Source organism: Bos indicus x Bos taurus, chromosome 19, assembly GCF_003369695.1.
Source record: "Bos indicus x Bos taurus breed Angus x Brahman F1 hybrid chromosome 19, Bos_hybrid_MaternalHap_v2.0, whole genome shotgun sequence".
Classification (NCBI taxonomy): domain Eukaryota; kingdom Metazoa; phylum Chordata; class Mammalia; order Artiodactyla; family Bovidae; genus Bos; species Bos indicus x Bos taurus.
This window is the reverse complement of record NC_040094.1, coordinates 21,313,576-21,337,972: the sequence shown is the minus strand read 5'-3', so window position 1 is coordinate 21,337,972 and position 24,397 is coordinate 21,313,576. Positions and strand designations below refer to the sequence as shown.

General features: G+C 51.7%; 2 protein-coding genes across 6 annotated transcripts in view; both read left to right on the top strand.

Moving 5' to 3' along the window:
* Positions 1 to 16,504, top strand: part of PHF12 (PHD finger protein 12) — a 39,912-nt gene extending 23,408 nt beyond the window's left edge. Inside the window, exons 4-16 of one of the 5 annotated variants that reach the window (XR_003506681.1) lie at positions 704 to 1,097; positions 2,535 to 2,655; positions 3,863 to 3,995; positions 5,904 to 6,068; positions 8,600 to 8,758; positions 9,382 to 10,177; positions 11,218 to 11,242; positions 11,366 to 11,491; positions 12,324 to 12,467; positions 13,300 to 13,398; positions 14,084 to 14,166; positions 14,729 to 14,867; positions 15,233 to 16,504. Coding sequence is in view for 2 of the 5 variants with exons in the window: in XM_027516801.1 (XP_027372602.1) it covers positions 704 to 1,097; positions 2,535 to 2,655; positions 3,863 to 3,995; positions 5,904 to 6,068; positions 8,600 to 8,758; positions 9,382 to 10,177; positions 11,366 to 11,491; positions 12,324 to 12,467; positions 13,300 to 13,398; positions 14,084 to 14,166; positions 14,729 to 14,867; positions 15,233 to 15,567 (2,694 nt within the window). In the remaining 3 variants the exon portion in view is untranslated. Of the gene's footprint in view, positions 1 to 703; positions 1,098 to 2,534; positions 2,656 to 3,862; positions 3,996 to 5,903; positions 6,069 to 8,599; positions 8,759 to 9,381; positions 10,178 to 10,813; positions 10,899 to 11,217; positions 11,243 to 11,365; positions 11,492 to 12,323; positions 12,468 to 13,299; positions 13,399 to 14,083; positions 14,167 to 14,675; positions 14,868 to 15,232 lie in introns of those variants that run through there. The other 4 variants (XR_003506680.1, XR_003506682.1, XM_027516801.1 and 1 more) reach the window with 4 other exon arrangements.
* Positions 16,505 to 19,162: 2,658 nt separating this feature from the next.
* On the top strand, positions 19,163 to 24,050 carry DHRS13 (dehydrogenase/reductase 13). The gene is made up of 5 exons (XM_027517038.1): positions 19,163 to 19,471; positions 19,563 to 19,681; positions 20,720 to 20,843; positions 21,033 to 21,344; positions 23,360 to 24,050. The coding sequence occupies exons 1-5, from the start codon at positions 19,345 to 19,347 to the stop codon at positions 23,809 to 23,811; spliced, it is 1,134 nt and encodes a 377-aa protein (XP_027372839.1). The 5' UTR covers positions 19,163 to 19,344; the 3' UTR covers positions 23,812 to 24,050.
* Positions 24,051 to 24,397: the final 347 nt, after the last annotated feature.

The following is a 24,397-nucleotide window of genomic DNA, read 5'->3' as shown; positions in this document are numbered from 1 at the left end:
GAGGAAAATGTATTGGCAGTCATTCAGTCCTACTCTGTGCACTTAGTCTTTTCCCTGTCCCCACCTTTCCATTCAAAAAGTGTCACTTTGAGAGTTCTGGTTAAACTGGAGACATGAAGCCACCATTCTTGGACACCATGACTGCTGGGTCACTGCTCCACACACCACCCTTCCACCTTGTAGTGTGGTTGCCTTGCAAGCCAGCACCCAACATCCCTGGATAGGGAGCTCGGCTTGCCTGTTTTACTTTTTATCTCTGCTTTTACAGACTTTTCTTTATTTTGAGCAAAGTTCTTAACAACCCTTCAGGACACTCCCAAGGCAAACTGCAGTGTTCTCTGTCCTGGACTCCCTGAGTTGTTCTCACTGTCCTCACTTAGTCTAAGTTTATTCTCACTGCTTTAACTTTTTAATCCCTTTACCCCCACCTTGTGTGGAGACACTGTGTATCATGTGATATGTGGTTTGTTTCTAACTTTGGTACTTTATGATTCCCTGCCCCAGTGGTTTTGCCAGCTGTAGTTTAGTTCAGCCATAGTTTGGTCAACTTTCACAGACCAGTGTTCCAAGTCCGCAGGTGGGTGAGTCTGTAATATTAAGAGACCCTCACGGTTGTGGTGAGCAGTCTTGCGGGACTCGTAGCATCCATCGCTTTCTGTTTTGTGATACTCTATGTGATGGGCCCGCCTGTTCACTTGCACAGAAACGAGAGCAGAAGAAGGAGCTGGGCCATGTCAATGGACTGGTGGACAAATCTGGCAAACGGACTACATCCCCCAGCAGTGACACTGACTTGTTGGACAGATCAGCTAGCAAAACTGAACTCAAGGCCATTGCCCATGCCCGGATCCTGGAAAGGAGAGCCAGCCGACCTGGCACGCCCACATCCAACGCCAGCACGGAGACCCCCACCTCTGAGCAGAATGACGTCGACGAGGACATCATTGATGTGGACGAGGAGCCAGTGGCCGCAGAGCCAGACTACGTGCAGCCCCAGCTGAGGCGGCCCTTTGAGCTGCTGATTGCTGCCGCCATGGAGCGGAACCCCACCCAGTTCCAGCTGCCCAATGAGCTGACGTGCACCACTGCACTGCCAGGTCAGCCAGACCGCCATATCCCCCCAGCCCGGCTTCCACAAGGCTGCCGTCCACCCAGGAGGCTGTGCAGCCTGGGGGTCGCTGTCCGTGCAGCCACTGTCTCAAGTTCCTGTTTTGGTTTGTGGAAGGATCTTTGAAGGCTCATATGCTTACTCAGTTTTCTAAATTCCACCCTTCCCAGTATCACTTTAAAGCAGGGAGGTGGGGGCGGGGGGCGGTGTGGAAAACATACACATAGTTCAAAACTCAAAAAATGTAAGAATTTCAATAAAACATTTCCCACCTGTCCCTGTCTGCCGTTGCCCAGTTTCCACCTTCCTTCCCCCCATAGATAACCACTCTTTGGTTCTTATGTATCTCTTAGAAGCCAATACAGATATGTTTATCATTTTCCCCTTAAATAGCATGCTTACATACATCTTTCCATATTAATGTTGACATTCCTCAGTTTTCTTAATGGTTGCATAATAACACATTATATAAACTAATTTCTTATTAATGGATATCCTGGTTGTTCCTAATCTTTCGTTCAGTTCAGTTCAGTCGCTCAGTTGTGTCCGACTCTTTGCGACCCCATGAATCGTAGCACGCCAGGCCTCCCTGTCCATCACCAACTCCCGGAGTTCACTCAGACTCACGTCCATCAAGTCAGTGATGCCATCCAGCCATCTCATCCTCTGTCGTCCCCTTCTCCTCCTGCCCCCAATCCTTCCCAGCATCAGATTCACAACAAATGGTGTTTCAACAAATAATTTTGTAAATATATCACTGTATACAAGTGAGTGTATGGAGGATAAATTACTAATATTAGAATTACTGAGTCAAAACTATGCAACTATGTACTTACAGTCTTGATGGATATTATAAATTGTCCTCCATTCCCTTTTTAAAAAAAAATTTTTTTTTAATTAAGTCATGACTTCTCTTGGATACCAAAAAGCATCTAAATCTTATTTTCTTCTTCCCATAGAAAGTGAGATCGGCAGGCATAGGAAACCTGCTGGTCAGTAGGGTGCATACAGAATCATAGCATTTCCGCTTTCTGTTAAAATGAAGTAAGATTACAGTCTTTTCCTCAGGCACCTCCGCAGAATTTGTTGACCATTTGACCTGGGTCTTTGTGTTTCTTAACTTGCCAGGATCTAACCTAGGCTGCTGACCACTTGATGTTTGCAAAACACTGAGGATGTATTTCTGTCACAGAACAAGGAACTCGTGATTATGGTTCTGACTTACGTCTCCCTTCTCCTCCTTTTTCATTCTTTTTCTCACTGGGAACCAGCCCGGGATAGGGAGGGCTCTCAGAAAGAGATCTGTGTCCAGGCCATGGCACATGGTTTTACTGAGATCCATTCCTCTGACTTAGTCTTGTTTCCATACCCCAGACTAGGAACTCTGCCTCCAGAGAACGTTTAGCACCACCAATTTCTCTTCCAGGTTCCAGCAAGAGGAGAAGAAAGGAGGAAACCACAGGGAAAAACGTTAAGAAAACACAGCACGAGTTAGATCACAATGGTCTTGTTCCCTTACCAGTCAAAGTCTGCTTCACGTGTAACAGGTATTTTTCTTCCCTAGCAGAGGGCTCTCCCTCATATTCAGCAAGTGTTTTTTCTCTCATTTATCACCTCTTCCAAACCACGTATGTTAAATAGAGGTAACCCATAATCTGATGGTATGAGTACAAAGAGACTGAGTGACTAATTGGCCAGAGCCTGGACTATTGTAGGAAAGAAATCCTTGAACAGTCACGGTGCAGAAGTACCGTAAACCATGTTGATAGAGGCTTAAGCGAGAGGAGTTGGACTTAAAATGAAGCTTTGGGATATTTAGACTAACTAGCAGGAAGAACTCTGGCAGCCAAGACACACATCCCTGAGAAAGGCTAATAATTTCTGAAGCACTAAAGATGAATTTTAAAGTAGTACAAGTATCCATCCTAGCTGGCATGCCTCAGACTGGATGACTTCCAAAAGCCTCTAGGCTGCCCCAGTTGTAGCTTCCCTGGGACACTGGTTTCCTTCAAATAAGATCTCCGCAGTGACAGGAACCAGCTGCCTCAGTTACTGAAGCTGGACTTGGGTGTGTGAGAAAGGCAGGATAGCAAGAGAAAATAGCTCTCAATGAGAAATGTTCCACAGCTAAAGCTATAGGGAACAAGACAGGAGCCAGACCCACACTGCGGCTCCGCTGCAGCTTCAGGACTTCTGAAGTATCAGGACTGCTGGGGTATTGTAGGTACAAATCATAACTGGTGTTTGCTTACATGCCCTCCCTCGAACTGCGCTTACATGAGTACATAGCAAAAGCATTTTCCCAGCACAGTGCTCTCTGGTTGTCAGTTTTGCTGAGTGCTTAATGTGGCAGAGAAATCTTTTCCTCTTGTAGTGTGAGACTCTGGAAAAGTTGCTAGTGATTTTTTTTTTTCCAACTGAGGTAATTGCTTTCTGTTACGGAGTAGAAAGATCAGAGCGGGTTGGCGGTCTTCCTCAGTAGGTACTGAGCGTTGATCATTTCTGCTCCGACAGCCACTTTAGCTCTACTCCAAATGAGCATTCACTTCTCTGCATTCGTCTTAGAAGAGTGATGAGAAGCCCAGTGGTGGCCCCCAGCTTCGTCCATCTTCCTAATAGTGAATGGAACTGAAGTACTGGGGAGGAGAGTGTGGAAGAACACGGCTAGGATTAAGGAAGGGAAGCCGTCCCACAGGGCAGAGTTCGTGTGAATTCTCTAACCTTGCCTATTAATGGCCCACCTCTCTCTTGCAGGAGTTGTCGCGTGGCCCCTCTCATCCAGTGTGACTATTGCCCCCTCCTGTTCCACATGGACTGCCTCGAGCCCCCGCTCACTGCCATGCCCCTGGGCAGGTGGATGTGTCCGAATCACATCGAACATGTGGTGGTAAGCATGGCGGTGTCCGTCCGTCCTATGTGGGCACAGCCAGGGCGTGGACCCATTCAGTGGGAAGCATAGTACTGTCAGCCTTGTACCAGAGTTCACTCCAGTCTCTGAGACGCTGGTTCCTGCAGACCATCCTACCCACTTCTCATTGCTGTGACCTGCCTGCCTCGGCCGTGCGTTTTGCCTTTTCCCACAATGCCTTGTTTCGGTTGCACAGGCAGACTTAGGCCACTAGCTCTTGATTGTTCGTGAATAATTTCCTCTGTGATGAGTTAAGCAATTGGTGCTACAGCCCTCAAAAGGGAGTAGTTAGATCCAGCCTTATGCAAATCAATGCTCTTCCATATTTTCTTTTTCTTAATTCATTTTTAATTGGAAGATAATCGCTTTACAATGTTGTGATGGTTTCTGCTGTACAACAACGTGAATCAGCCACAAGTCTCCCATATTTTCTTGTTTCTTGTTTTTAGAGGGAACAAACTAAGAAAGTTCTAAAATATTTATTCTCATAGCACTGGCAGGTAACTTCCCAGTAGCTTTGGAGAATTGAAGAATTGACCCAGATAACTAACGGTATTCCAGACAGTCATTTATTGAGCACCTAACGTGTCCTACACACCACACGACGAGGCCCTTGCCCTTCTCTTCCTTTGTCAAAGCTGTGGAATGAATGAATGGTATGAGGTGCTGTTATCTTATCTCCCAGGAGACTTGGTTACATTTTCCAGACTGCTTCCCGGGGCCAGACTAGAACTGTGATTTCCTATCTCCCCTAGAGGGTTAGGACATCTCCTAATCAGCATGGTCCCTCAGAAGGTTGAATGAGAGAGGGCCTCAGGCGGAGCAGCTCCCTCATAAGAGTAGCCTCTCCAGGTTCAAAGGGTAATTGCATAAGGCATCACCATATCAAATGGTGATAACCATGGAATGACTGCTGGCCTTCTGCACGACCAGCGCTCTCCGCTCTGCGCTGAGAGGAACTTCAGTTACAGACTTGCTCATAAGGGAGAAAGGGCGTGCTTGGCCCTCTTCACTTCACTCATGCACCTCAGAAGGGTTATGCAGGAGGAAGCCTCTCTCCAAGGCTCAGTGTGAGTGTCTCGTTTTGCCTCCTGCTGAACCAGAAGAGAAACAGCCATGAGCAGACTACCCAAATGTGAATCTGTAAGAGCAGCCTTTCAGCAGATGAGGAGTTATTAATTAGGTGATTGTTTATTAGCCACATAGGGGGTTTTCCTAATTTACTAATTAGGAAGCTGCCACATAGATCTTTTCTTTTAATTAAAGTATAGGGGACCAGACATAGAAAAGGAAAAGAGGCATAGTTGCTCCATGCCTTCTGGAGGCTACTGCACACTTTTTTTCTTCCCTCCCTTTGGCCTCTTGAGAGCAGGCCAAGGCTTTCTGCCTGCTGTAGAACAAGGCTCTGGTACCCAGGTGGGTTCACGAATGCTCCCTGGTGCCATAGAGGAGGAATAGGGCAGGATTCTGGTGTTGGTCTCACCTGTCAGCCAAGCTCCCACACGGGGAACAGTCCTGCTTCTGGTGGGAGAGAGGCCCTTGCTAGGAAAGGAGTCTGGCGCTCTCTAGGGCCAAGGCCTGCATCTCCTCTGAAACCTGTACACTGGGAAGAGGACTGTCAGAGGCTGAGTTTGGAAGGGCTCTTCCTGGCTGACTCCCCATGTCTTGTCCCCTTCGGGCCTCTCTAGGGAGTAGGAACTAGACTGGGCAGGGCCGAGGGAGCATCTCACCCACATCTCCTGGCCCTCTGACAGGAGTGTTGACATACCAGCTCCTGACAAAAGGAGCCTACTGGGCCGAGGGCTCCTTTTTTTTTTTTAACATAAGATAGTTGGGAGGGTGATGCAGCTGAGCTTCACAGCAGGAATGTGTCTGCTCTGTCCCCAGCTGAACCAGAAGAACATGACGCTGAGCAATCGGTGCCAGGTGTTTGACCGCTTCCAGGACACCATTTCACAGCACGTCGTCAAAGTGGACTTCCTGAACCGAATCCACAAGAAGCACCCTCCCAACCGCCGCATGCTCCAGTCGGTCAAAAGAAGAAGCTTGAAGGTGAGTCACAGCCCGGCGCAGGCAGGATGGTGGTCTCTGCCTGCCTTCCTGGGTAGACAGGGTTGGGGTCCCAATTGCAGAGGGGAAGACTGAAGCTCAGTGGCAAGTGACAAATGCCACCATCAATTTATGGTGGTCAGGAAACCCACAGGGGGGCCTTGAGACTCAGCCAGGTTTCTAGTTGTCTTGAGGATCAGCACTCTTCAGCCCCTCCCACCAAGCTTTTGGTGTGCTCTGCTGTTACCATCCCCCCTCCTGGCACTCATTCTGTTTCTGTTAGGTGGCCCCTTTCTCAGAGCTATCTGGTGAGGGGAAGTGTTTAAGGGGGTGATTAAGCAGAAGCCCTTACAAAAAGTGAGGCACAATCCATTTTGGGGGGCTGCTGTTAATCTATCATCAATGCTCAAAAAAATTGTGGCTTTGGAATAATCAACATCTGTATGTGTCTGACAGCTGCTAACGTATGTCCACAGAGATGGACAGGAGTATTTCCTTTTTTGAAAAGCATTTGGTAGTCCTGAGGCTGTCTCTCCTAAACCGATCAGTCTCATTCATTTAACTTAGAGAACATCACACTATATACCCGTGTATATATTTTTCTCTTTTGAAATAATCCTACAGTCCCCTGTACCAAGGGAAATCAGCAGTTCTCAGATGTGGCCACTTGGTGGCAGCCACACTTAAAATTATCACTCCCACCACTTGTCACTTCCATTGGGTGTCAGCGCTAGCAAGATGTTGACTGTCGAAAATTGTGTAACAAACTCTTAACTGTAAACACTTATGCTTTGATGGGAACACCAGTTTTCCAAAATTAAATAAAGGTATTTGCAGTCAGGGGTACAGTGTGTTTACACATTGAAGATGGCACACATCAGACCTTACTTAGACATCTAAGAGTAAGTCTGGGCTGTGTGATTGACCGTGTGGATCTGAAAGAAAGCCTGGCTGCTGAAGTGAACAGGCCAGGGGCCTTGATAGAATCCTGATGCCCCTCCCCCTTTGGAAATGTGTCCCTATTCTTGAGGAGAATCCAAGGGTATGAGTCGCCTGAAAAGCATTTTTTTCTTAGTGTGAGAGGGAAATGAGGCCTGCAGCACCAGAGGACAGTGGCAGAGAACTGCTCCAGCTCTGTTCTGGAACTTTGCCTTCATCCTTGACATACAGCCGTGCAGGCAAAATCAGCCGAGACCTTCATATCTTTGTTGGGGGGTCCCTTTTTCTCAGGGGCAACCTTGGTCTAGCTACTGCCCCATTCCTGGATGCCCTCAGACAAGCCCACAGCACTGGCCACCACTGTTAACGCGCCAGCGCTCAGTTCTGTGTTCCGTGCCTTTCTCATCACTAGATTCACATCTGCCTGCCCATTCCGCAGGCACCTTTCTCTCGATCTGCCCAAGTCCAAGAGTCTTTTGCCTCCAAATGTGCTCTTCCTCTTCTTATATTTCCTGGTTCAGTGAATGACTGAAATCTCTACCCAGTCCCTCAAACCAGAATTCAGCTCTTCTTCTCTTAATCTCCATAAGAACTTGGTCACCCAATCTGTTAGTTCTCACACATTTTCCAAGTCCACCTCCCCCACCTGTAGTTCCCCCTTCATCTGCCTGGAAGCTCCTCCTCAGCTTCAAGTCTCAACTGATAATACTGCCCTCCCATGAAATCCTCCCTAGTCCTGAGCTCCTGGCCCCCAGACGAAAGTAAGCACACTCTTTTTTTGTTGTTGTTGCAGCTCCTTAGACATTCTCTCTTCTAGGACCCGTTACATTATATTGTAATGTTTCTGGGCTCATCTCCCACTAGACTGAGCTCCTTGAGGGGCAAGGCTTAGATTTTGTTCATTTCTGGATCTCTAGGACTTGACGTAGTGCACAGACTCAGGAGATACTCAATAAATGTTGGCTGAATGTATGAATGACTCTTGGCTTGTGTGACTCTTTCATTCACACGTGTTGTGATTCAGAGTGTGTTGTCCATCTTTTTGCAGCAGAGAGGCCTTTAATTGTCTCGTGAGTCATGAGTGAATGGATGAAGACATCTGACATTGATTGAGTGCTTATCACCAGACAGGCCTCACACTGAGCATTTCCGAAGTGAAGATGGCCTTATTTAACTTTTTGTTTCTCAGATACTGCTCACTCACCTCCCAGGCTAGGTGCTGATCAGTAAGAGCCTAGAGTACCACTCTAAAGCCCTGTCCAGTGTCTCTCTTACCCTTTTTAGGCCAAAACAGAAGGCAGCATACAAGAAGGCCTGGTTTCTGCAGGTCTTGGACCTTGATGAAGAAGAGTAGGAGACATGGCTGCTTTTTCTAGTTCTGTGCCTGCTCAGGCTCGCGCGTGTGTGTGTGTGTCAGAGTCACAGAGACGGAGATGCAGAGCAGCAGCCACCCACTGTGCGTCCTTGTCCGGACCCCAGAGTGGACGGTCTCCCCTCAGGCATCGGCACCACAGACAGACGCGCGGCCAGGGCAGAGCCCCCAGGTGTGTGGGCACTGTCACCCTCTCCTTGCTCCCTCTCTCTGTCCTGAACAGGTTCCCGATGCCATCAAATCTCAGTACCAGTTCCCACCCCCTCTCATTGCACCCGCGGCCATTCGGGACGGGGAGCTGATCTGCAATGGGATCCCTGAGGAATCACAGACGCACCTTGTGAACTCTGAGCACTTAGCCACCCAGGCAGAGCAGCAAGAGGTGAGTGAAGGCAGGCTGGGATTCCACACCCCATCTTCCTTCCACCTCGCCGCGGCTGTCGCTGGAAGTCACTCTCATCCCCATCTTCTGCCCCCCCACCCTCCCCCACCCTGAGCCCCTACCCCAACTGCCACCGCCCTGCCCCCTGAGTTGACCGTTCCAGAGAGACCCTCTGGCTCAGATCCTGAGGCAAGTAAGAGAACTACAGAGTCATCTGGTCTGCTTCTCTCCACCAGTCCCCAGGGTGCTGCGAGACGGGCACGTCCGTCTTGCAGAAAGACATGAGTAGACCTAGAGAAGTTAGGTGGCATTGCTGGACACACAGCAGGAGCTTGGGTCCTTGCTGGAGATTGGTGACGAGGTGAGCCTTAGGGGCAGAGTCAGAACGGGAACCCCCAACCCTGCTGACCAGGGTGTTGCCTGCCGAGTGTGTACCGACAAGCCTTGCTTGGGAATGGAGATGGAATCCTCTCAGGAGTCAAGCACACCCTCTCTGGGCATTCGCGATGGGACCTCGGAAACAGTGCTTGTCGGCTCTGCTGTAGCCCTGGCCGCTGTGGCAGGAAGGACCAGCGCCTCCCAGGCCTCTCACCCTCCTCTCCTCTCCTCTCCTTCCGTTGCAGTGGCTCTGTAGTGTTGTTGCGCTCCAGTGCAGCATATTGAAACATTTATCTGCTAAGCAGATGCCTTCGCATTGGGACTCTGAACAGACAGAGAAGGCTGATATTAAGCCTGTTATTGTGACTGACAGCTCAATCACCACCTCCCTGCAAACAGCTGACAAGGCACCTCCACCTTCCCACTACCCCTTGTCCTGCCCCTCAGGGCTTAGCACCCAGAATTCCCTGAGCTGCTCTCCACCCCACCAACCCCCCACCCTAGAGGACATCAGCTGCAGCTCTTGTGCGGAAAAATCCAAGAAAGCCCCCTGTGGGACTGCCAACGGGCCGGTGAACACAGAGGTGAAAGCCAATGGCCCACACCTCTACAGCAGCCCCACTGATTCCACGGACCCCCGGCGACTTCCAGGCGCCAACACCCCCCTACCCGGCCTCTCACACCGGCAAGGCTGGCCCCGGCCCCTCACGCCACCAGCGGCTGGGGGGCTTCCGAACCACACCGTCGGCATCATTGTGAAGACAGAGAATGCCACTGGCCCCAGCTCTTGCCCCCAGAGGAGTGTGGGTCTTGTCCCAAGCCTACCCCCTTCCGTTCCCAGCTCTTGTGCCAGCATCGAGAACACCAGCACTTTGCAAAGAAAGACTGTCCAATCCCAGATAGGACCTCCGTTGACAGATTCAAGGCCACTGGGCTCACCCCCAAATGCCACCCGGGTGCTCACTCCCCCCCAAGCAGCAGGTGATGGTATCTTGGCCACAGGAGCCAATCAACGATTCTGCTCACCAGCGCCGTCGTCAGGTGAGTGCGGCTCAGCCTTTCATGCTCTTCTGGCAAATAACTCTTAAGGTTCAAGCAACACTTGTATCCCTGTAAACGTTCCAGAGGACTTTGATCTCCGTATTAACTGTCCTTCCCCCCGTTTCTATGATAGAAGAGAAAGTGCCTGTTAACTTGTCCCTAATTTAAAGGCGGGACCTTTAGGCTCTGAAAGTGATTTCCTTAAGGTAACCTACTGAGTTAGTCAGTGCAGGGGTAGAAGTGGAGCCTGGGTCTCTTGACTCTCCCCTCCCATGCTCTCCAGGCTTTTTGTCCCATCACTTTAGAGGAGAGCAGCTGGCTCCCGGAAGCTGCCGTGGTCAGCCTGAGGGTTACGGCCTCTGTGTTTGATGATCCACTCCATTCCAGATTCTCAGAGACAGCTCGTTTGAAGGAATTGCTGTGTCAGGGAAGGCAGGGCCGCAAAACAGCACTGCCCTCCAGAGTAGGCAGAGTTGGGTGCCCGCAGAGGTTGCTCTGGCCCGAACGCTTGCACTCGGGCCACATTCTACAAGGCAGTCCCATAATGCTACCTGGGCCGGGTGTAGACCCGCTCTTTCAGCTGTCCCCCGTCAGCATTCAGGACCTCAAGGTTGCTGACCCCAGCATCTGAACCAGGTTTCAGATGCTGCTGGAACCCCCTGTGGTCTCTCCTGTCTGAACTGAACTGGCCTCCTAGTCAGCTGGGAGTCTCGGTGACCAGGTGACTGTGACTTCTCTGCATGGGGGCCCCTGGTCCCAGGATGGCCCCTACTCTCAGGCTCTCATCCTGTTTATCTCTGAATACCAGCCTGGCTACCTTTGGCACCTGTGAGTCCACTTTAGGACGCAGGAGCTGCAGGGGCAGGCATCACCTACTTGAGTGAGCAGAGGCAGCCGGGAGGTATTCATGGCCCAGAGGACGAAGCTGTCCCACCACGTCCCCCTGAGCTGTAGATGTCACTCGTTCTCGTGCTCTGGGGACTCCTGCGTGCCCGGGTGTGTTGTCGTTCCACCTGCCCTTCCTCACCACACGTTTTTAGCTCTAGGAGTTCCAGAGCCTATGGGGTGAGGATCAAGAAGGGAACATCACCTTGGGCCCGAAATCCAGGCCTGTCTCTGCAGTGGGGGATTGGACCGGTGGGTTTCCCTCAGGCAACGTAAGTAACAGTCTTCCTGCTCCGTCCCCAGATGGCAAGGTCAGCCCCGGCACGTTATCCATAGGAAGCGCTTTAACCGTACCCTCTTTCCCAGCCAACTCTACTGCCATGGTGGACCTCACCAACTCACTTCGAGCATTCATGGATGTCAATGGAGGTGAGTGAGTGAGTCGCTGCGCCTGTGCAGTGTTCAGCTCATTGCAAAGGGGCAGAAGGGGCCCTGATCCTAGGGGGCAGGGAGGTGGGAGGACTGTAGGAAAGAAAGCCCCTTCTCCCAATTCTGCTGTATAAGATTGAAGGCAGGAGGAGAAGGGGACGACAGAGGATGAGATGGTGAGATGGCATCACTGACTCAATGGACATGAGTTTGGGTAAACTCCGGGAGTTGGTGATGGACAGGGAGGCCTGGCGTGCTGCGGTTCATGGGGTTGCAAAGAGTCGGACACGACTGAGCGACTGAATTGAACTGATACACATAACAAAGAAAAAGGGAGCGCAGAGCCAAGCTAAACCAGCGAGAAGAGAAGAAAGTCACTTTAGGCAGATCACCTGGACTTGAATAAAACCAGGAGCTCCCAAAGGAGGGACCTCGTCTGTGAGAAACCCCCAAAGTCAGGGAGAACTGGAGCAGTCCTTGATCTCTGTGAGCAGGGAGGTTAGAAAGTCCACGCCTCAATACCAGACATCGGGGCTTCCTCTCATCCCAGGTAGGCGAGTGGTGTCTTGCTCCACTTTCTTGGATCGCTGTACCTAACGTTAAGCTGCCCCACTGCAGGGGGCATCTGCCCAGGCTGCCTGCAGCCTCGTTGCAGAAGAGCCAGTGAGATGCTTGGCTCCAGGCCCTGGTACCACTTTGTACTCTGAGTTGTTTGAGAAAAATCACTTGGCTGAATTTTAGGAATGCTGAAATATTGGCTCTGTGACCCTCACCTATTGCCGCATTTCATTTCCTCCTCAGCTGCTTTTTAATCTTTCTCTTTGGTTAATAGAAATCGAGATAAATATGCTGGACGAGAAGCTGATCAAGTTTCTGGCCTTGCAGAGAATACATCAGCTTTTCCCCTCCCGGGTCCAAGCTTCACCGGGCGGTGTCGGGGCACATCCGCTGGCTTCTGGAGGGCACCACATGGAAGGTGCGCATGTCCACGCCACCCCTCTAGGTCCACCTCTGCATGTGCACAGCCATCTCCCCCCACGGAGAATCTCCGTCCTCCATGCAAGCCTCTACTGGGCTTAATGAAACACCACAGTTTCTTTTCTCAAAAGCAGAAAGGAGATGGCAACCACCACTTTCAGATCAGGCTCGGGAGAGTGCTTGCTGTAACTCATCCCTGTGAGACAGAAAGCAGCTAGGGGTGCCTTTGGGTATATATGATGTGCTTTCTGCTCATTTGCTTCTCAGTATTTGAGCTGGAAGGATTTTCCAAAAGGCTAACTCTGCTTAGGAGAGACCTTTGAGCGTTAGCCAGTAAAAGCCTTGCTGCTTAGAAGTGGGATCCTCAGACCATGAGCATCAGTATCACCTAAGAGCTTGTTAGCAGAGCTCGGCCCCACCTCAGACCTACGGAATCAGAATCCGCATTTTAACAAGATCCCTGGGTGATTCATATTCAAAATTAGAGGAACATTGGTTTGTGCCTTCTGGGGTTTTTGCACAGTCTCCTTTATAGTATCAGTTGGTATATCCCTGATAAACCAACCAGCAGCCCTTGTGCTTCGAGTACTATCATCCTTGAATTATATGGTCCTCTTCAGAGATGGTCCTTTTTACTCCCCCGTGTGGGAAACGCTGTTAAGTGGGGGGAGAGAGCTACACCCTGCAGCAGCTTTGTGTCAGGTGTGAGTTTGGAAGGATGACTCATCCAATGGGGTTATTTTCTCCATGACCAAATGTCCAGCTTCTCTTGTGTGTTTGGGCCCCAGGTTCTGTTCCTGAACAGTCACATCCCTATGTTTGCCTTGCAGTGCAGAGAAGGGAAGTACAGGCCCGAGCTGTGTTCTACCCCCTCTTAGGGTTGGGAGGCGCTGTGAACATGTGCTATCGAACCCTCTACATCGGGACAGGTAAGCCAGGTGGGAGGGGCGTTGAATCTCTCCAGCCCTGAAGAGGAACACCCTGACCCATGGAGGCTAGAAAGGGAGGGACGCCCTCTCCAGGTTTAACCCAGCAGATGTCTGGACAGGAGGGACTTTAGGGACTGTCGGCTGCCATCTTCCCACTTCAGGCCTTGTGCCCCATGTGGCATCAGACTGCCCGGAAGTCAGCCCTGACTGCTGCTCAGTGAGCATTCAACAGCACAGGAAAGACCTGAGCAGAGGGCACGTGCTGTGTCCCTGGCGACCTTTGAAGAAGTGGTGGGGCTGACACGCGTGTAACCCATACTGGGCCCTGCGTCTTGCCAGAGGGACAGGCAGGCCCTTAGCCTGGACGGGTCCCTTTCTCTCAGATGATGCTGTTTCTGGGCCATGCACCCCATGTTGTGCTCGCATGGAGATCACTCCCTGCACCCCTCTGGGCAGCATCCCATGTTCTGAAGCACATGAGCTGGCAGGGACGTCTGTTCTTTTACAGGGGATTGGAAAAGAGAGCAGTTTTTGTTCGAAAATATAAGGAGAGGGCCCTGAGCTTACCTGTCCCTTGAGTTCCCACCCAGAAGCTAACTCCCACCCTGCTCAGCTCCCCCGCGCATCCACCTCACAGTCTGTTCTTTGCTTTCCTTTCCTCTGCTCTGCCCTCCGCCCCTCGCAGGAGCTGACATGGACGTGTGCCTTACAAACTATGGTCACTGTAACTACGTGTCCGGGAAACACGCCTGCATATTCTACGATGAGGTGAGGGTGCCAGAGAGCTCTGCCAACCTGAGGCCTCTCCCAGCACTGGGGTTTTGTTCAGTGCCCTGGGTGAGGGGAATGGGATGGGGTCCTCTCCTTCTGTTGCCTCCCTGGCATTCCCGGAAGAGAAGAGCCTTAGGGTGAAGGGCATCCGTCCTGGGGAGTAGGGCCCCTATTTCTCCTGAGGTGGGTCAGCAGGCCCAGGGAGGGACGAGGCACCCTAAGTGGGGCGGGGCGGCGCGGGGGGACCAACGTAGAAGGAACCAAGCCCTCCAGGCGTGTCCCTGTGGGTTTCATCATCGTCGTCATCACGTGCCAGTGAATGTCATTTCACCAGGAGCCCGTGCTAAGGAGGCAGCGTAATGGGAGGGTAGGAAAGAAAGCTTTCTTGAGGACATGAGTCTTGAGCCCATTGGAAGGGGCAGGGCAGCGGGGCGTGACGGGGAAGGAAGGAGGGAGCTCCCCGGTAGAGCAGCACAGCCTTCTCCATGTGTCCTCTCTCCCCTTAGCCCCAGGCCCCACGCAGCAGACCACACATCTTATCTTCCCTCCTCCTCCTCAGAATACCAAACATTATGAGCTGTTAAACTACAGTGAGCACGGGACAACGGTGGACAATGTGCTGTATTCATGTGACTTCTCTGAGAAGACCCCGCCAACCCCCCCAAGCAGTATTGTTGCCAAAGTGCAGAGTGTCATCAGTAAGTTGGAGCAGAGGCCTGTGGCCACGGAGCCTGCCCTTTTTGGACACTTGGTCTGACGCCTCAGAGTGGCTGTGGCTCACTGCCATGACCTGCTGTCGCTCGCCTTCCCGGTCCCGTTGGCCAGGTTCTCCTTGCTCATGGGCCCCGGAAAGGCCACAGAGAAGCACGTGCTGTGCACTCCCATGGGTATATACACCTACCTTGGGAGCCTCAGACCCCACCCCTCCTTTCTGAGCGTCCCTCACCCCAAGTCATGCAGCATTTTAGAGTGGGGAGGTGCAGGGGCCCCACCCTGGCCAGCGGCCCAGGTGGGGCTTGGCTGCTCACTGTTCCTCTCTTGTGACCTTCCCCTTCTCTCCCAGGGCGCCGCCGGCACCAGAAACAGGATGAAGAGCCAAGTGAAGAGGCAGCCATGATGAGTTCCCAGGCCCAGGGGCCGCAGCGGAGACCCTGCAACTGCAAAGCCAGCAGCTCGAGCTTGATTGGGGGCAGTGGGGCCGGCTGGGAGGGCACGGCCTTGCTGCACCACGGCAGCTACATCAAGCTGGGGTGCCTGCAGTTTGTCTTCAGCATCACTGAGTTTGCGACCAAACAGCCCAAAGGCGAGGCCGGCCTGCTGCAGGATGGGGTCTTGGCCGAGAAGCTCTCTCTCAAGCCCCACCAGGGCCCCGTGCTGCGCTCCAACTCCGTTCCCTAGGACTGGCGGCTACCCCGTCACCCGCCCGTCCACCCCACCCAAGACTCCTGCAATGCAAAAATGTACACAAACCAAGCCCGGGTTTTTTTTCTATACTCCACCGGAAACCCTTCGACTACAATCTTTGCATGAAATGAAGAAACCTTTTGACTGTTTTTTAAAAATCCTTTTTCTTTTCTCAAGTTCTAGGGGGCATTTGCACATATATTTGTACTCAACATTTCATGGGAAAGCGGCAGACCGAGCTGAGGAACAGCGTGGGCAGGGAGGGGAAGGCCGATGGTCTGGACACCTCCGACACAAAACCGTTCCCCACCCACCTCCTGCTCCCTCCCCCTCGCCCGCCGTTGTAAAATAATCAGAAACTTGTTCTATTTTGTGGCAGTGACAATAGTTTTATATTAAAAGAAAAAAATACAGTTTTCATACAGCAAAATCTATACAATATCATTGTTTTATTTAATATAAAGATCGTACCCACCCTCCTTCCATGGTTCCCACCCTCCAGGTTATTTTCCCTTTCTGCAGCGGTTGCACTACAGGTAGCTACTGTGTATTATGGACAAATGAGAAATGAATTCTTTTTCTGGCTGTCCATCTTATTTTATTTCAAATAAGGAAAAGTGTATTTGGATTTTGTGTAAATACATCTAGTGATGACATTTTTTCAATGTTTTTAAAAACTGTGTACAGTACTACATGTGGTAGAGCGTTTTCTTCAAATTGTCTATTGTAGCAAAAACGTTTTTGTCGTAAACCTGTTTTGTCTCCTTTTTTTGTTCTCTTGCCACTTCTCTCCTCTTCCTCCCACCCCTGGCTCCCTCCTCTCCCCCCTCCCCCACAACTAGTACCGATGTACATAGTAATTGTAATGTTTTAGACTTTACAGAAACTTTCCTGTATTCTGTATATAAAAAAACAAAAATACTTCAAATTATGTTTTCTGCCTGTCTGTCCTACCTGTCATCACCCTTAAGAGGGAACCGTCCTGAGGCCCTGGTCCCACAGCCCCACTGAACAAGTCTCATTCCCAGATCCTCAGTCCCCAGGGAAGTCAGGAAGAGGGCAGGTGTTGGAGAAAAGTGTGCCCAGGGTGGGAAGGCCAAATGGAAGGGGAGGGGTTCCGCTGCAATGGCGGGTTGTTGTATGGCTTTGTGGGTGACTTGAGGGAATTCAGAGGGCTTGAGCATTTGATGTGATCAGATTCTACAAGAATCCCAAGAGTACTACTGATCCCTGGTCCTCTTGGCTCCAAAACCAAGACATTAAAATAGGAGATGGCTGGACTTCTCTGGTGGCTCAGTGGTAAAGAATCTTGCCTGCCAAAGCTGGGCACTTGGGTTCGACCCCTGGTCTGAGAGGATCCTACATGCCTCGAAGCATCTAAGCCCTCACCTAGAACCCATGCTTCACCTCAAGAGAAGCCACTGCAATCAGAAGCCCACACACCACAGTGAAGAGCAGCCCCCACTCACCGCAACTAGAGAAACCCCACACAACCAAAAGTATTTTTTTTAAATAAGAGCATGAGACCTCTGCATTCTGCTCCAGAAGCTTTAACCCAAGCAGTTGGGGCTGTCTTTTCTTCAGTTATTTGCTATCATTTTATCCATCTCTTCTGGGAGAAGTCGTAACACCTGGGTTTCACCCCCCTCCCCCGCCCCCAGCCCTAGCTGGGTATGGAGCAATTCATTATTTCAAGTATCACTCAAGTTCCTCCAGTACCCAGCCTTTGCTGGCCTTGGATCTTTGTCTCAGTAACTTGCTGTGAGCAATCATCAGGGCAGATGTGGCCCCTGCCTCTTGGAGCTTAGAATCTAGTGTGGAGCAGTTTGTTTCAAATGTCTGAAGAACAAAGAAATCCAGTCTGTAGACTCAGTCATGCCACAAGTAACTCTACTCGCAGTCACAAGTTTACAACTGCAGCCCCTGGACAGATGAGTTCACCCATTACCTAAATTCTCAGGCCTCCAAGCTCCCTTTTATTTAAACAAACTATTCCTTCTTGCACATTATACTTAAGAAACTTTATCTGCCAAGTTTTTCCTGAAAACCATCTCATGCTTAGAGAACACAGCTGTGCGTATGCATGCCAGCGCTGTTAAGAGTGCGTGGTACCTGTTTGCATGTCAGGATTTTGTTTTGGTGGGGGTGGAGAGCACATCCATTTATTTCACTCATATTCCATCCCTAGTCTCATCCCACAGTATGGACACATGAACGCTGAATCCATGGTGCAACTAAACAGGAAACCGCTGGAATCTGAGGTCTGACCCTGGCTGCCACCCACCCGTCTAGCTTTGCCTCCACCACTCTCCTCCTCCTCCCCCGATGGGCCTTGTGAACTCCTTAAGGGCAGAAACATTGTTCTGCTCCGTATTTCCAAGGCTACCTGCACTGCTGGGCATGCTGTGAGTGCCAAACAACAGGTGCTAAATTGGACTGGATTTCTCCTTTCTCCTGGCAAGTCACCTGGCCAGAAATAATACCCTTACCCATGCCTCCCTAGCTGTCCCCACCCACTCAGCCATCATAATCACTTCTATTCAGTAATGAAGCCTCTTTACCTATTTCTCCCACCTGTCAGAATCATTCCAGAGACAAATTTCCTCCTGAAGATCAGAGGACAGATTTTACACTCTTCCTGCTTCTCTTCGGAAATGGAGGGGTGGAGGACTTCCCTAGTGGGCCAGCAGCTAAGACTGTACTCCCAATGCAGGAGCCCCAGGTCCAATCCCTGCTCAGGGAACTAGATCCCACGTGCTGCAGTTAAGAAGACCCGGTGCAGCCAAATGCATTATATATATATATAAAGGAGGGGTCTGGTGGGGTACAAGGAGGTGGAAGATAGACAGCTAATGAATAATAAGTGAATCCTGACAGCCCTGAACTGATGGTGCCACCCTGCATGCACTGTGTCACCTCTCTGACCTCCATGGGAAGAAATGAAAAGAATCCTAGAAGCTGAGGGGTTACCTCGTGGCTCAGCTGGTAAAGAATCCGCCTGCAACGTGGGAGACCTGGGTTCGATCCCTGGGTTGAGAAGATCCTAGAAGCTGAGGGCTGAAATAAGAGGATAAGGAACTGATGGACTTGTTCACAGAGGGCAAAGAATCCAGGACTAGACTCACTGTCAGACACAGCAGCATTCAGGAGCCCACCCCTCTCCAGAAGGGAAGGACTGCTGCATACTGACACCCAGAGAGCCCATCCGTCTGCTAAGCCCCTTCCTGCAAGTCTTCTGCAACAGAGCCCAGCACAGAGTACAGGTACACGCGAAGACGGTCATTCATGCACACACTGACAGAATACAGATGCATGCACACACCTGGAGGGGCTCGAAGCCCACAAACTCACACACCTACAAGGTGTTCACAAGGGCGCGCTCACACAGGATCCAGAGTCACGCACACAACCTAAAGGACGATCACAGGATCCATGGGCACATCACATACCAAAAAGACTAGCACCTTCACTAGAGGTGCGTGTACATACCTAGAGGGCGCTCCCAGGCGCAAACGCACATAGGCACCTAGGTTTTCACACCAGCGCACACCCCGAGGACGCAGACGCACGCCTAGGGGGCGCTCCCAGGGCCCACGCACACACGCACGCACACATATCCCTGCCCTGTCTGCCACCCGCCTCCGCCTCCGCCTTCGCCAAGCCGAAGAGCGTCAGGCGCCCTTCCAGGCCGGTGCGGGGAGAGCCCGCAGCCCCCCGGGCGGCGATCCAGGCGGCTCCGGGCCTGGGCGGGAGCCCGGAGGTGCGGCCGGCATGGAGGCGCTGCTGCTGGGCGTGGGGCTGCTGCTGGGCGCCTACGTGCTTGTCTACTACAACCTGGTGAAGGCCCCGCCGTGCCGCGGCCTCGCCAGCCTGCGGGGCCGCACGGCCGTGGTCACGGGTGAGTGCTGGAGGGCGGGCAGGGGGCGGGGAGCCGGGACGGTGGGGCGGGGGCCCGACGCCTCAGCTCCGCTCCCGCCCACCCTCCTCAGGTGCTAACAGCGGCATCGGGAAGATGACGGCACTGGAGTTGGCGCGCCGAGGAGCGCGCGTGGTGCTGGCCTGCAGGAGCCGGGAGCGCGGCGAAGCGGCTGCATTCGACCTCCGCCAGGTGAGGGAGGGCGGGGTTTTGGAGGGCGGGGCCTGGCGGGGGAGGGCGGGGCCTGGCGGGAGGGTGAACAGAGGACGGAAAAGAGCCGGGTAGCTGGAGACATTGGGGCGGGGGTATCCAGTCCCTTAAAGGACAATGCAGCCCGCTTCTCCAAATGGAGAAGCGGGTGCACAGGTGCTCTGGTCACACAGCGAAGGGACACCAGGTCTGAAGGAAGTAACTGCTGTTCTAAGACATTTAAGAATCAGTGGAAGTTACTCTAATGAAAGTTGGAAAGAGAACAGCAGAGGGAACAGCATATGCAGAGGCCCTGAGGCAAGATGAATGGTCTGATCTGAGAAACTGATTGAAAGGTTTAATGAGGCCGGAGCACGGAGTATGGGGAGAAGAGGCAAAAGGAAGGGGCTGAACTCTCTGAGCCAGGGCCAGGTTCAAAGGGCCCGTATAGACCCTACTGAGGAGATCAGATTTCATAGAATGGACAGAGATCCGATGAAGTGTCCTCAGCAGGGACTGGACTGTCAGAATAACCTTTGGGAATGAACCCCTAAGTGACTGTGTGGCACCTGGTTTGTAGTGGGTAACAGCGGGTTGGAGGAGACCAGTGAGTAGTCCGTTGTAGATTTTAGAGTAAACAATAATGGGCAGAGGGTATGATAATATTAATAATAATAGCAAGTACCAAAAAAAAAAGCAAGTGCCTAAAGAGTGGTGACTACATGCCAGGCAGTGTTCTAAAGATTTTACATATATTAACTCATTTAATCCTCACAATAATTCTATCAGTAATATTATTATTTCCATTTTACAGAGAACTAAGGCTCAGAAAGATTAAGTATCTTGCCCGAGGTATCACTCTAGTAATAAGCAAAGTCAAGATTTGCATCCAGCATCCACATACTTATCCACTACATTCTAATGCCTGGGGAAGATCTTAGTAGAAGGAGTTAGTAGGAGCTGAACTCTCAGAATTTGGTGCCTGGGGAGAAGGAAGAAGAGAAGGGTGTGTATGACAGGCCACTTCTTGCCACTCCACAGGAGAGTGGGAACAATGAAGTCATCTTCATGGCCTTGGACTTGGCCAGTCTGGCCTCCGTGAGGGCCTTTGCCACTGCCTTCCTGAGCTCTGAGCCACGGCTGGACATCCTCATCCACAATGCCGGTGAGGGAAGCCAACCTGCGGAGGGGTGGGAGGGTGCCAGGGGCAGCCAGCCGACCCTTCCAGGCAGGCTTGGCCGAGGGACTGGTAAACATGTGGGAAGGATGCCCCCTACCACCATCTCACCTGGGGGATGCTGAGGCCTCCGAGAATCCCTCTGGAGCAGTTGCTCACACCTAGCCCCTACCCCAGGGATCAGTTCCTGCGGCCGGACCCGGGAGCCCTTTAACCTGCTGTTGCGTGTGAACCACATCGGCCCCTTCCTGCTGACGCACCTGCTGCTGCCCCGGCTCAAGACGAGCGCCCCCAGCCGTGTGGTGGTGGTCTCCTCTGCTGCCCACCGCAGAGGCCGCCTCGACTTCACACGCCTGGACCACCCAGTGGTGGGCTGGCGGCAGGAGCTGCGGGCATATGCCAACAGTAAGCTGGCCAACGTGTTGTTCGCCAGGGAGCTTGCCACTCAGCTTGAGGGCACTGGCGTCACCTGCTATGCAGCCCACCCAGGTGAGGTTCGGCTCTCTGGCTGCTCTGCTTCATTCTTATTCCCCCTCTCCCATCCTCGCCCCTTCCCCTGCTCCCCCAGCCTCTCACTGAGCCACAGAATCTCAGAGCAGGAAGGAAGCCTGGTCCAGGGAGAGGCCCGTTCCTTGCTGATCTTGAAGCCAGGCTATTCTTGTCTGAGCTTGTCTCACACCACAAGCTCAGATGCTGATGGCTGGGTAAGGCATGGCAATGAGGAAGGCCTAGGTTCTTACCCCAAGGAGCCATCTGCATGACTGAACTGATGATGTTAGCTAATAATTACTCATTCAGGAAGCATTTACTGAGTACCTACTATGTTCCAGGCATTAATCTAGACACAGGGAATGTAGCAGTGAGCAAAACAAAGACCTCATCCTTGTAGAGTTTACATTCTACTTTACAGAAGGAGACAGCTAATAAATATATACAATGACAGGTGGTGTTTAAAGTGCTGCAGGAAAAAATAAAAAAAATAAAGTGCTGCAGGGAAAGATAAGACAGGGAAAGGGGACTAAGAAATGACAGAGTTGGCAAAAGAAAAAGAAAAAAGAAATGACAGGGGATGCTATGTTTATCTATGGCAGTCAAGGAAGATGTAACTGAAAAGGTGACATTTGAGTAGAAGCTTGAAGGAAATGAATGACCTATGAGGCATTCTAGGGAGAAGAGTAAAAGAACAGAGTAAATACCAAGTGCAAAGGTCCTGAGGCAGAAGTGCCTGGTGTGTTTAAGAAAGAACAGAGAGCCTGCTGTGGCTGGAACAGAGTGAGGAAGGGAATGTGGCAAGAGATGAGGTATAGAGATAGGCTGGATCATCCAGGGTCTAGGGGTCCACTGGAAGCATTCTTACAGTCTGAGTGATTTTACTAATTAGTAAGACCCATCCCTGAGGTGTTGGAGAAGATTCTTGAGAGTCCCTTGGACTGCAAGGAAATCCAACCAGTCCATCCTAAAGGAAATCAGTCCTGAATGTACATTGGAAGGACTGACGTTGAAGCTGAAACGCCAATACTCTAGCCACCTGATTCGAAGAATTGACTCACTGGAAAAGACCCTGGTGCTGGGAAAGATTGAAGGCAGGAGGATAAGGGGACGACAGAGGATGAGATGGTTGGATGGCATCACTGACTCAATGGACATGAGTTTGAGTAAACTCCCAGAGTTGGTGATGGACAGGGAGGCCTGGCGTGCTGCAGTCCATGGGGTCGCAAAGAGTCGGAGACGACTGAGCAACTGAACTGAACTGAAGACCCATCCCTGCCTTAGGGAACAAGTTGCCGGATAACAAGATCTGCCTGACCCATAATACTATACCAAATATTAGACAATCATTACCTAAGCCTCATTAAAATTATAATAGTGATATAATAATTATAGCTAGCCATTATTAGACTCCATATCTCTAATATCCAAAGCAGTGGCTGGTCTATTGTAGGTGTTCATAAATGTTTGCTGGTTAAACAAAGGAATAGGAGGACTTTCCTGGCAGTCCAATGGTTAGGACTCCTCATGTTTCCAATGCAGGGGATGAGGGTTTGATTCCTGGTTTGGGGAACTAAGATCCCACATGCCACTGGGGGAGGCCAAAAGATAAACAAAACACAAAGGAACAGGAAAAAAAGATGAGCTAGAAAAAAAGATGGAGAGGGACAGATTGTTCCAGGCTAGTTTCTTGCCTGAAGAATCCCATGGGAGAAGTCCATAGGGTCGAAAAGAGTCGAACATGACTGAAGTGACTGAGCAGTCAGGGACACAGCATGAGCAATATCTGGAAGATGAGGATGTGTAAAGAGCTTGGATGGACAAGAAGCGGCTTGCTGTTAGAAACGAGTGAGGTCAGCTTATCAGGTCCCTAAGTACTACCTGGTTAATCCGACCTTGGCTTCCCTGGGACCGGACTCTTTTTCCCACTCCTTTGTAGTCCTGTGCTTGCCTCTTACCCTAGACCCTCAACCACGGTCGTCTTCCCTGCTTGCTTCATTTCTTCCCGTCCACAGGGCCAGTGAACTCGGAGCTCTTCCTGCGCCACGTTCCTGGATGGCTCCGCCCACTTTTGCGCCCCCTGGCTTGGCTGGTGCTCCGGGCACCGCGAGGGGGTGCCCAGACACCCCTGTACTGCGCTCTGCAGGAAGGCATTGAGCCCCTCAGCGGGAGGTACTTCGCCAACTGCCACGTGGAGGAAGTGCCCCCAGCCGCCAGAGACGACCGAGCAGCTCACCGGCTGTGGGAGGCCAGCAGGAAGCTAGCAGGGCTTGGGCCTGGGGAGGATGCCGAATCTGATGAAGATGCCCAGCCTGAGGACCCGGGGACTCCATCCTCTCCGAGCAGCCCCCACCCCGAGGAGCCCACGGTTTCCGAACTCTACCCCAGCCCTCAGAGTTCAACAGACAGATCTACGGTCACGCGCCGAATTCCGGTTAAAGCTGAACTTGAGCCTCAGGCTTGCTAACCGCCCCCTCCCCCCACCCCCCCACCCACACACACACAGACCGGGAAGCTTTCCAGGGCACCTGGTGGGCCTTTAAAACCTTAGCTGTGTGCCGGGCCATGCACTGGGCAAGGACAGAGTTGCCATTTTTGCCTCCATGGTTACTTTCTGGGGTTTTCAAGGTATGTCCTGGACAGCTCGTTTCCTGGTGGAAGGAAATAAAGGGTGATTACTTCTCCCTGAGAGGAACGGTAACCCCAGATTGAGAGGTGGGGCGTAGTGTATCTGCTGTGGCTTCTCAGGAATTTGGATTTCGTATTTCCAGGCCCTACCCTCAGGCATGCAGATCAGCCCCTGAATAGGGCCTGGGAATTTGTAATCGGATGCACTGCCAACACTGAGGATTATTCAGCTGGGCCCTTTTCGACCCTGTAGCTAAGTAGTTTCATTATCCCCTTTTTGCATTAGCAGCCAGGTGAGGGACTCGGCCAGATAAGGGACTCGCCCAAGGTCTCCCGGCTGGTAAGCGCAGGGGCTGAAATTGGAACCCCCAGCGGGCTGGCTCCAGGGCCGACCGCTGTAAGGTGGGAGCTGGGAGATGGAAGGT

Bases quoted from the DNA above. Each gene is read 5' to 3' on its own strand.
- DHRS13 (XM_027517038.1), top strand. From the start codon at position 19,345: ATGGAGGCGCTGCTGCTGGGCGTGGGGCTGCTGCTGGGCGCCTACGTG. The intron at 19,472-19,562 runs GTGAGTGCTGGA...CACCCTCCTCAG, and splicing joins CCGCACGGCCGTGGTCACGG to GTGCTAACAGCGGCATCGGG. The intron at 21,345-23,359 runs GTGAGGTTCGGC...TCCCGTCCACAG, and splicing joins CTGCTATGCAGCCCACCCAG to GGCCAGTGAACTCGGAGCTC.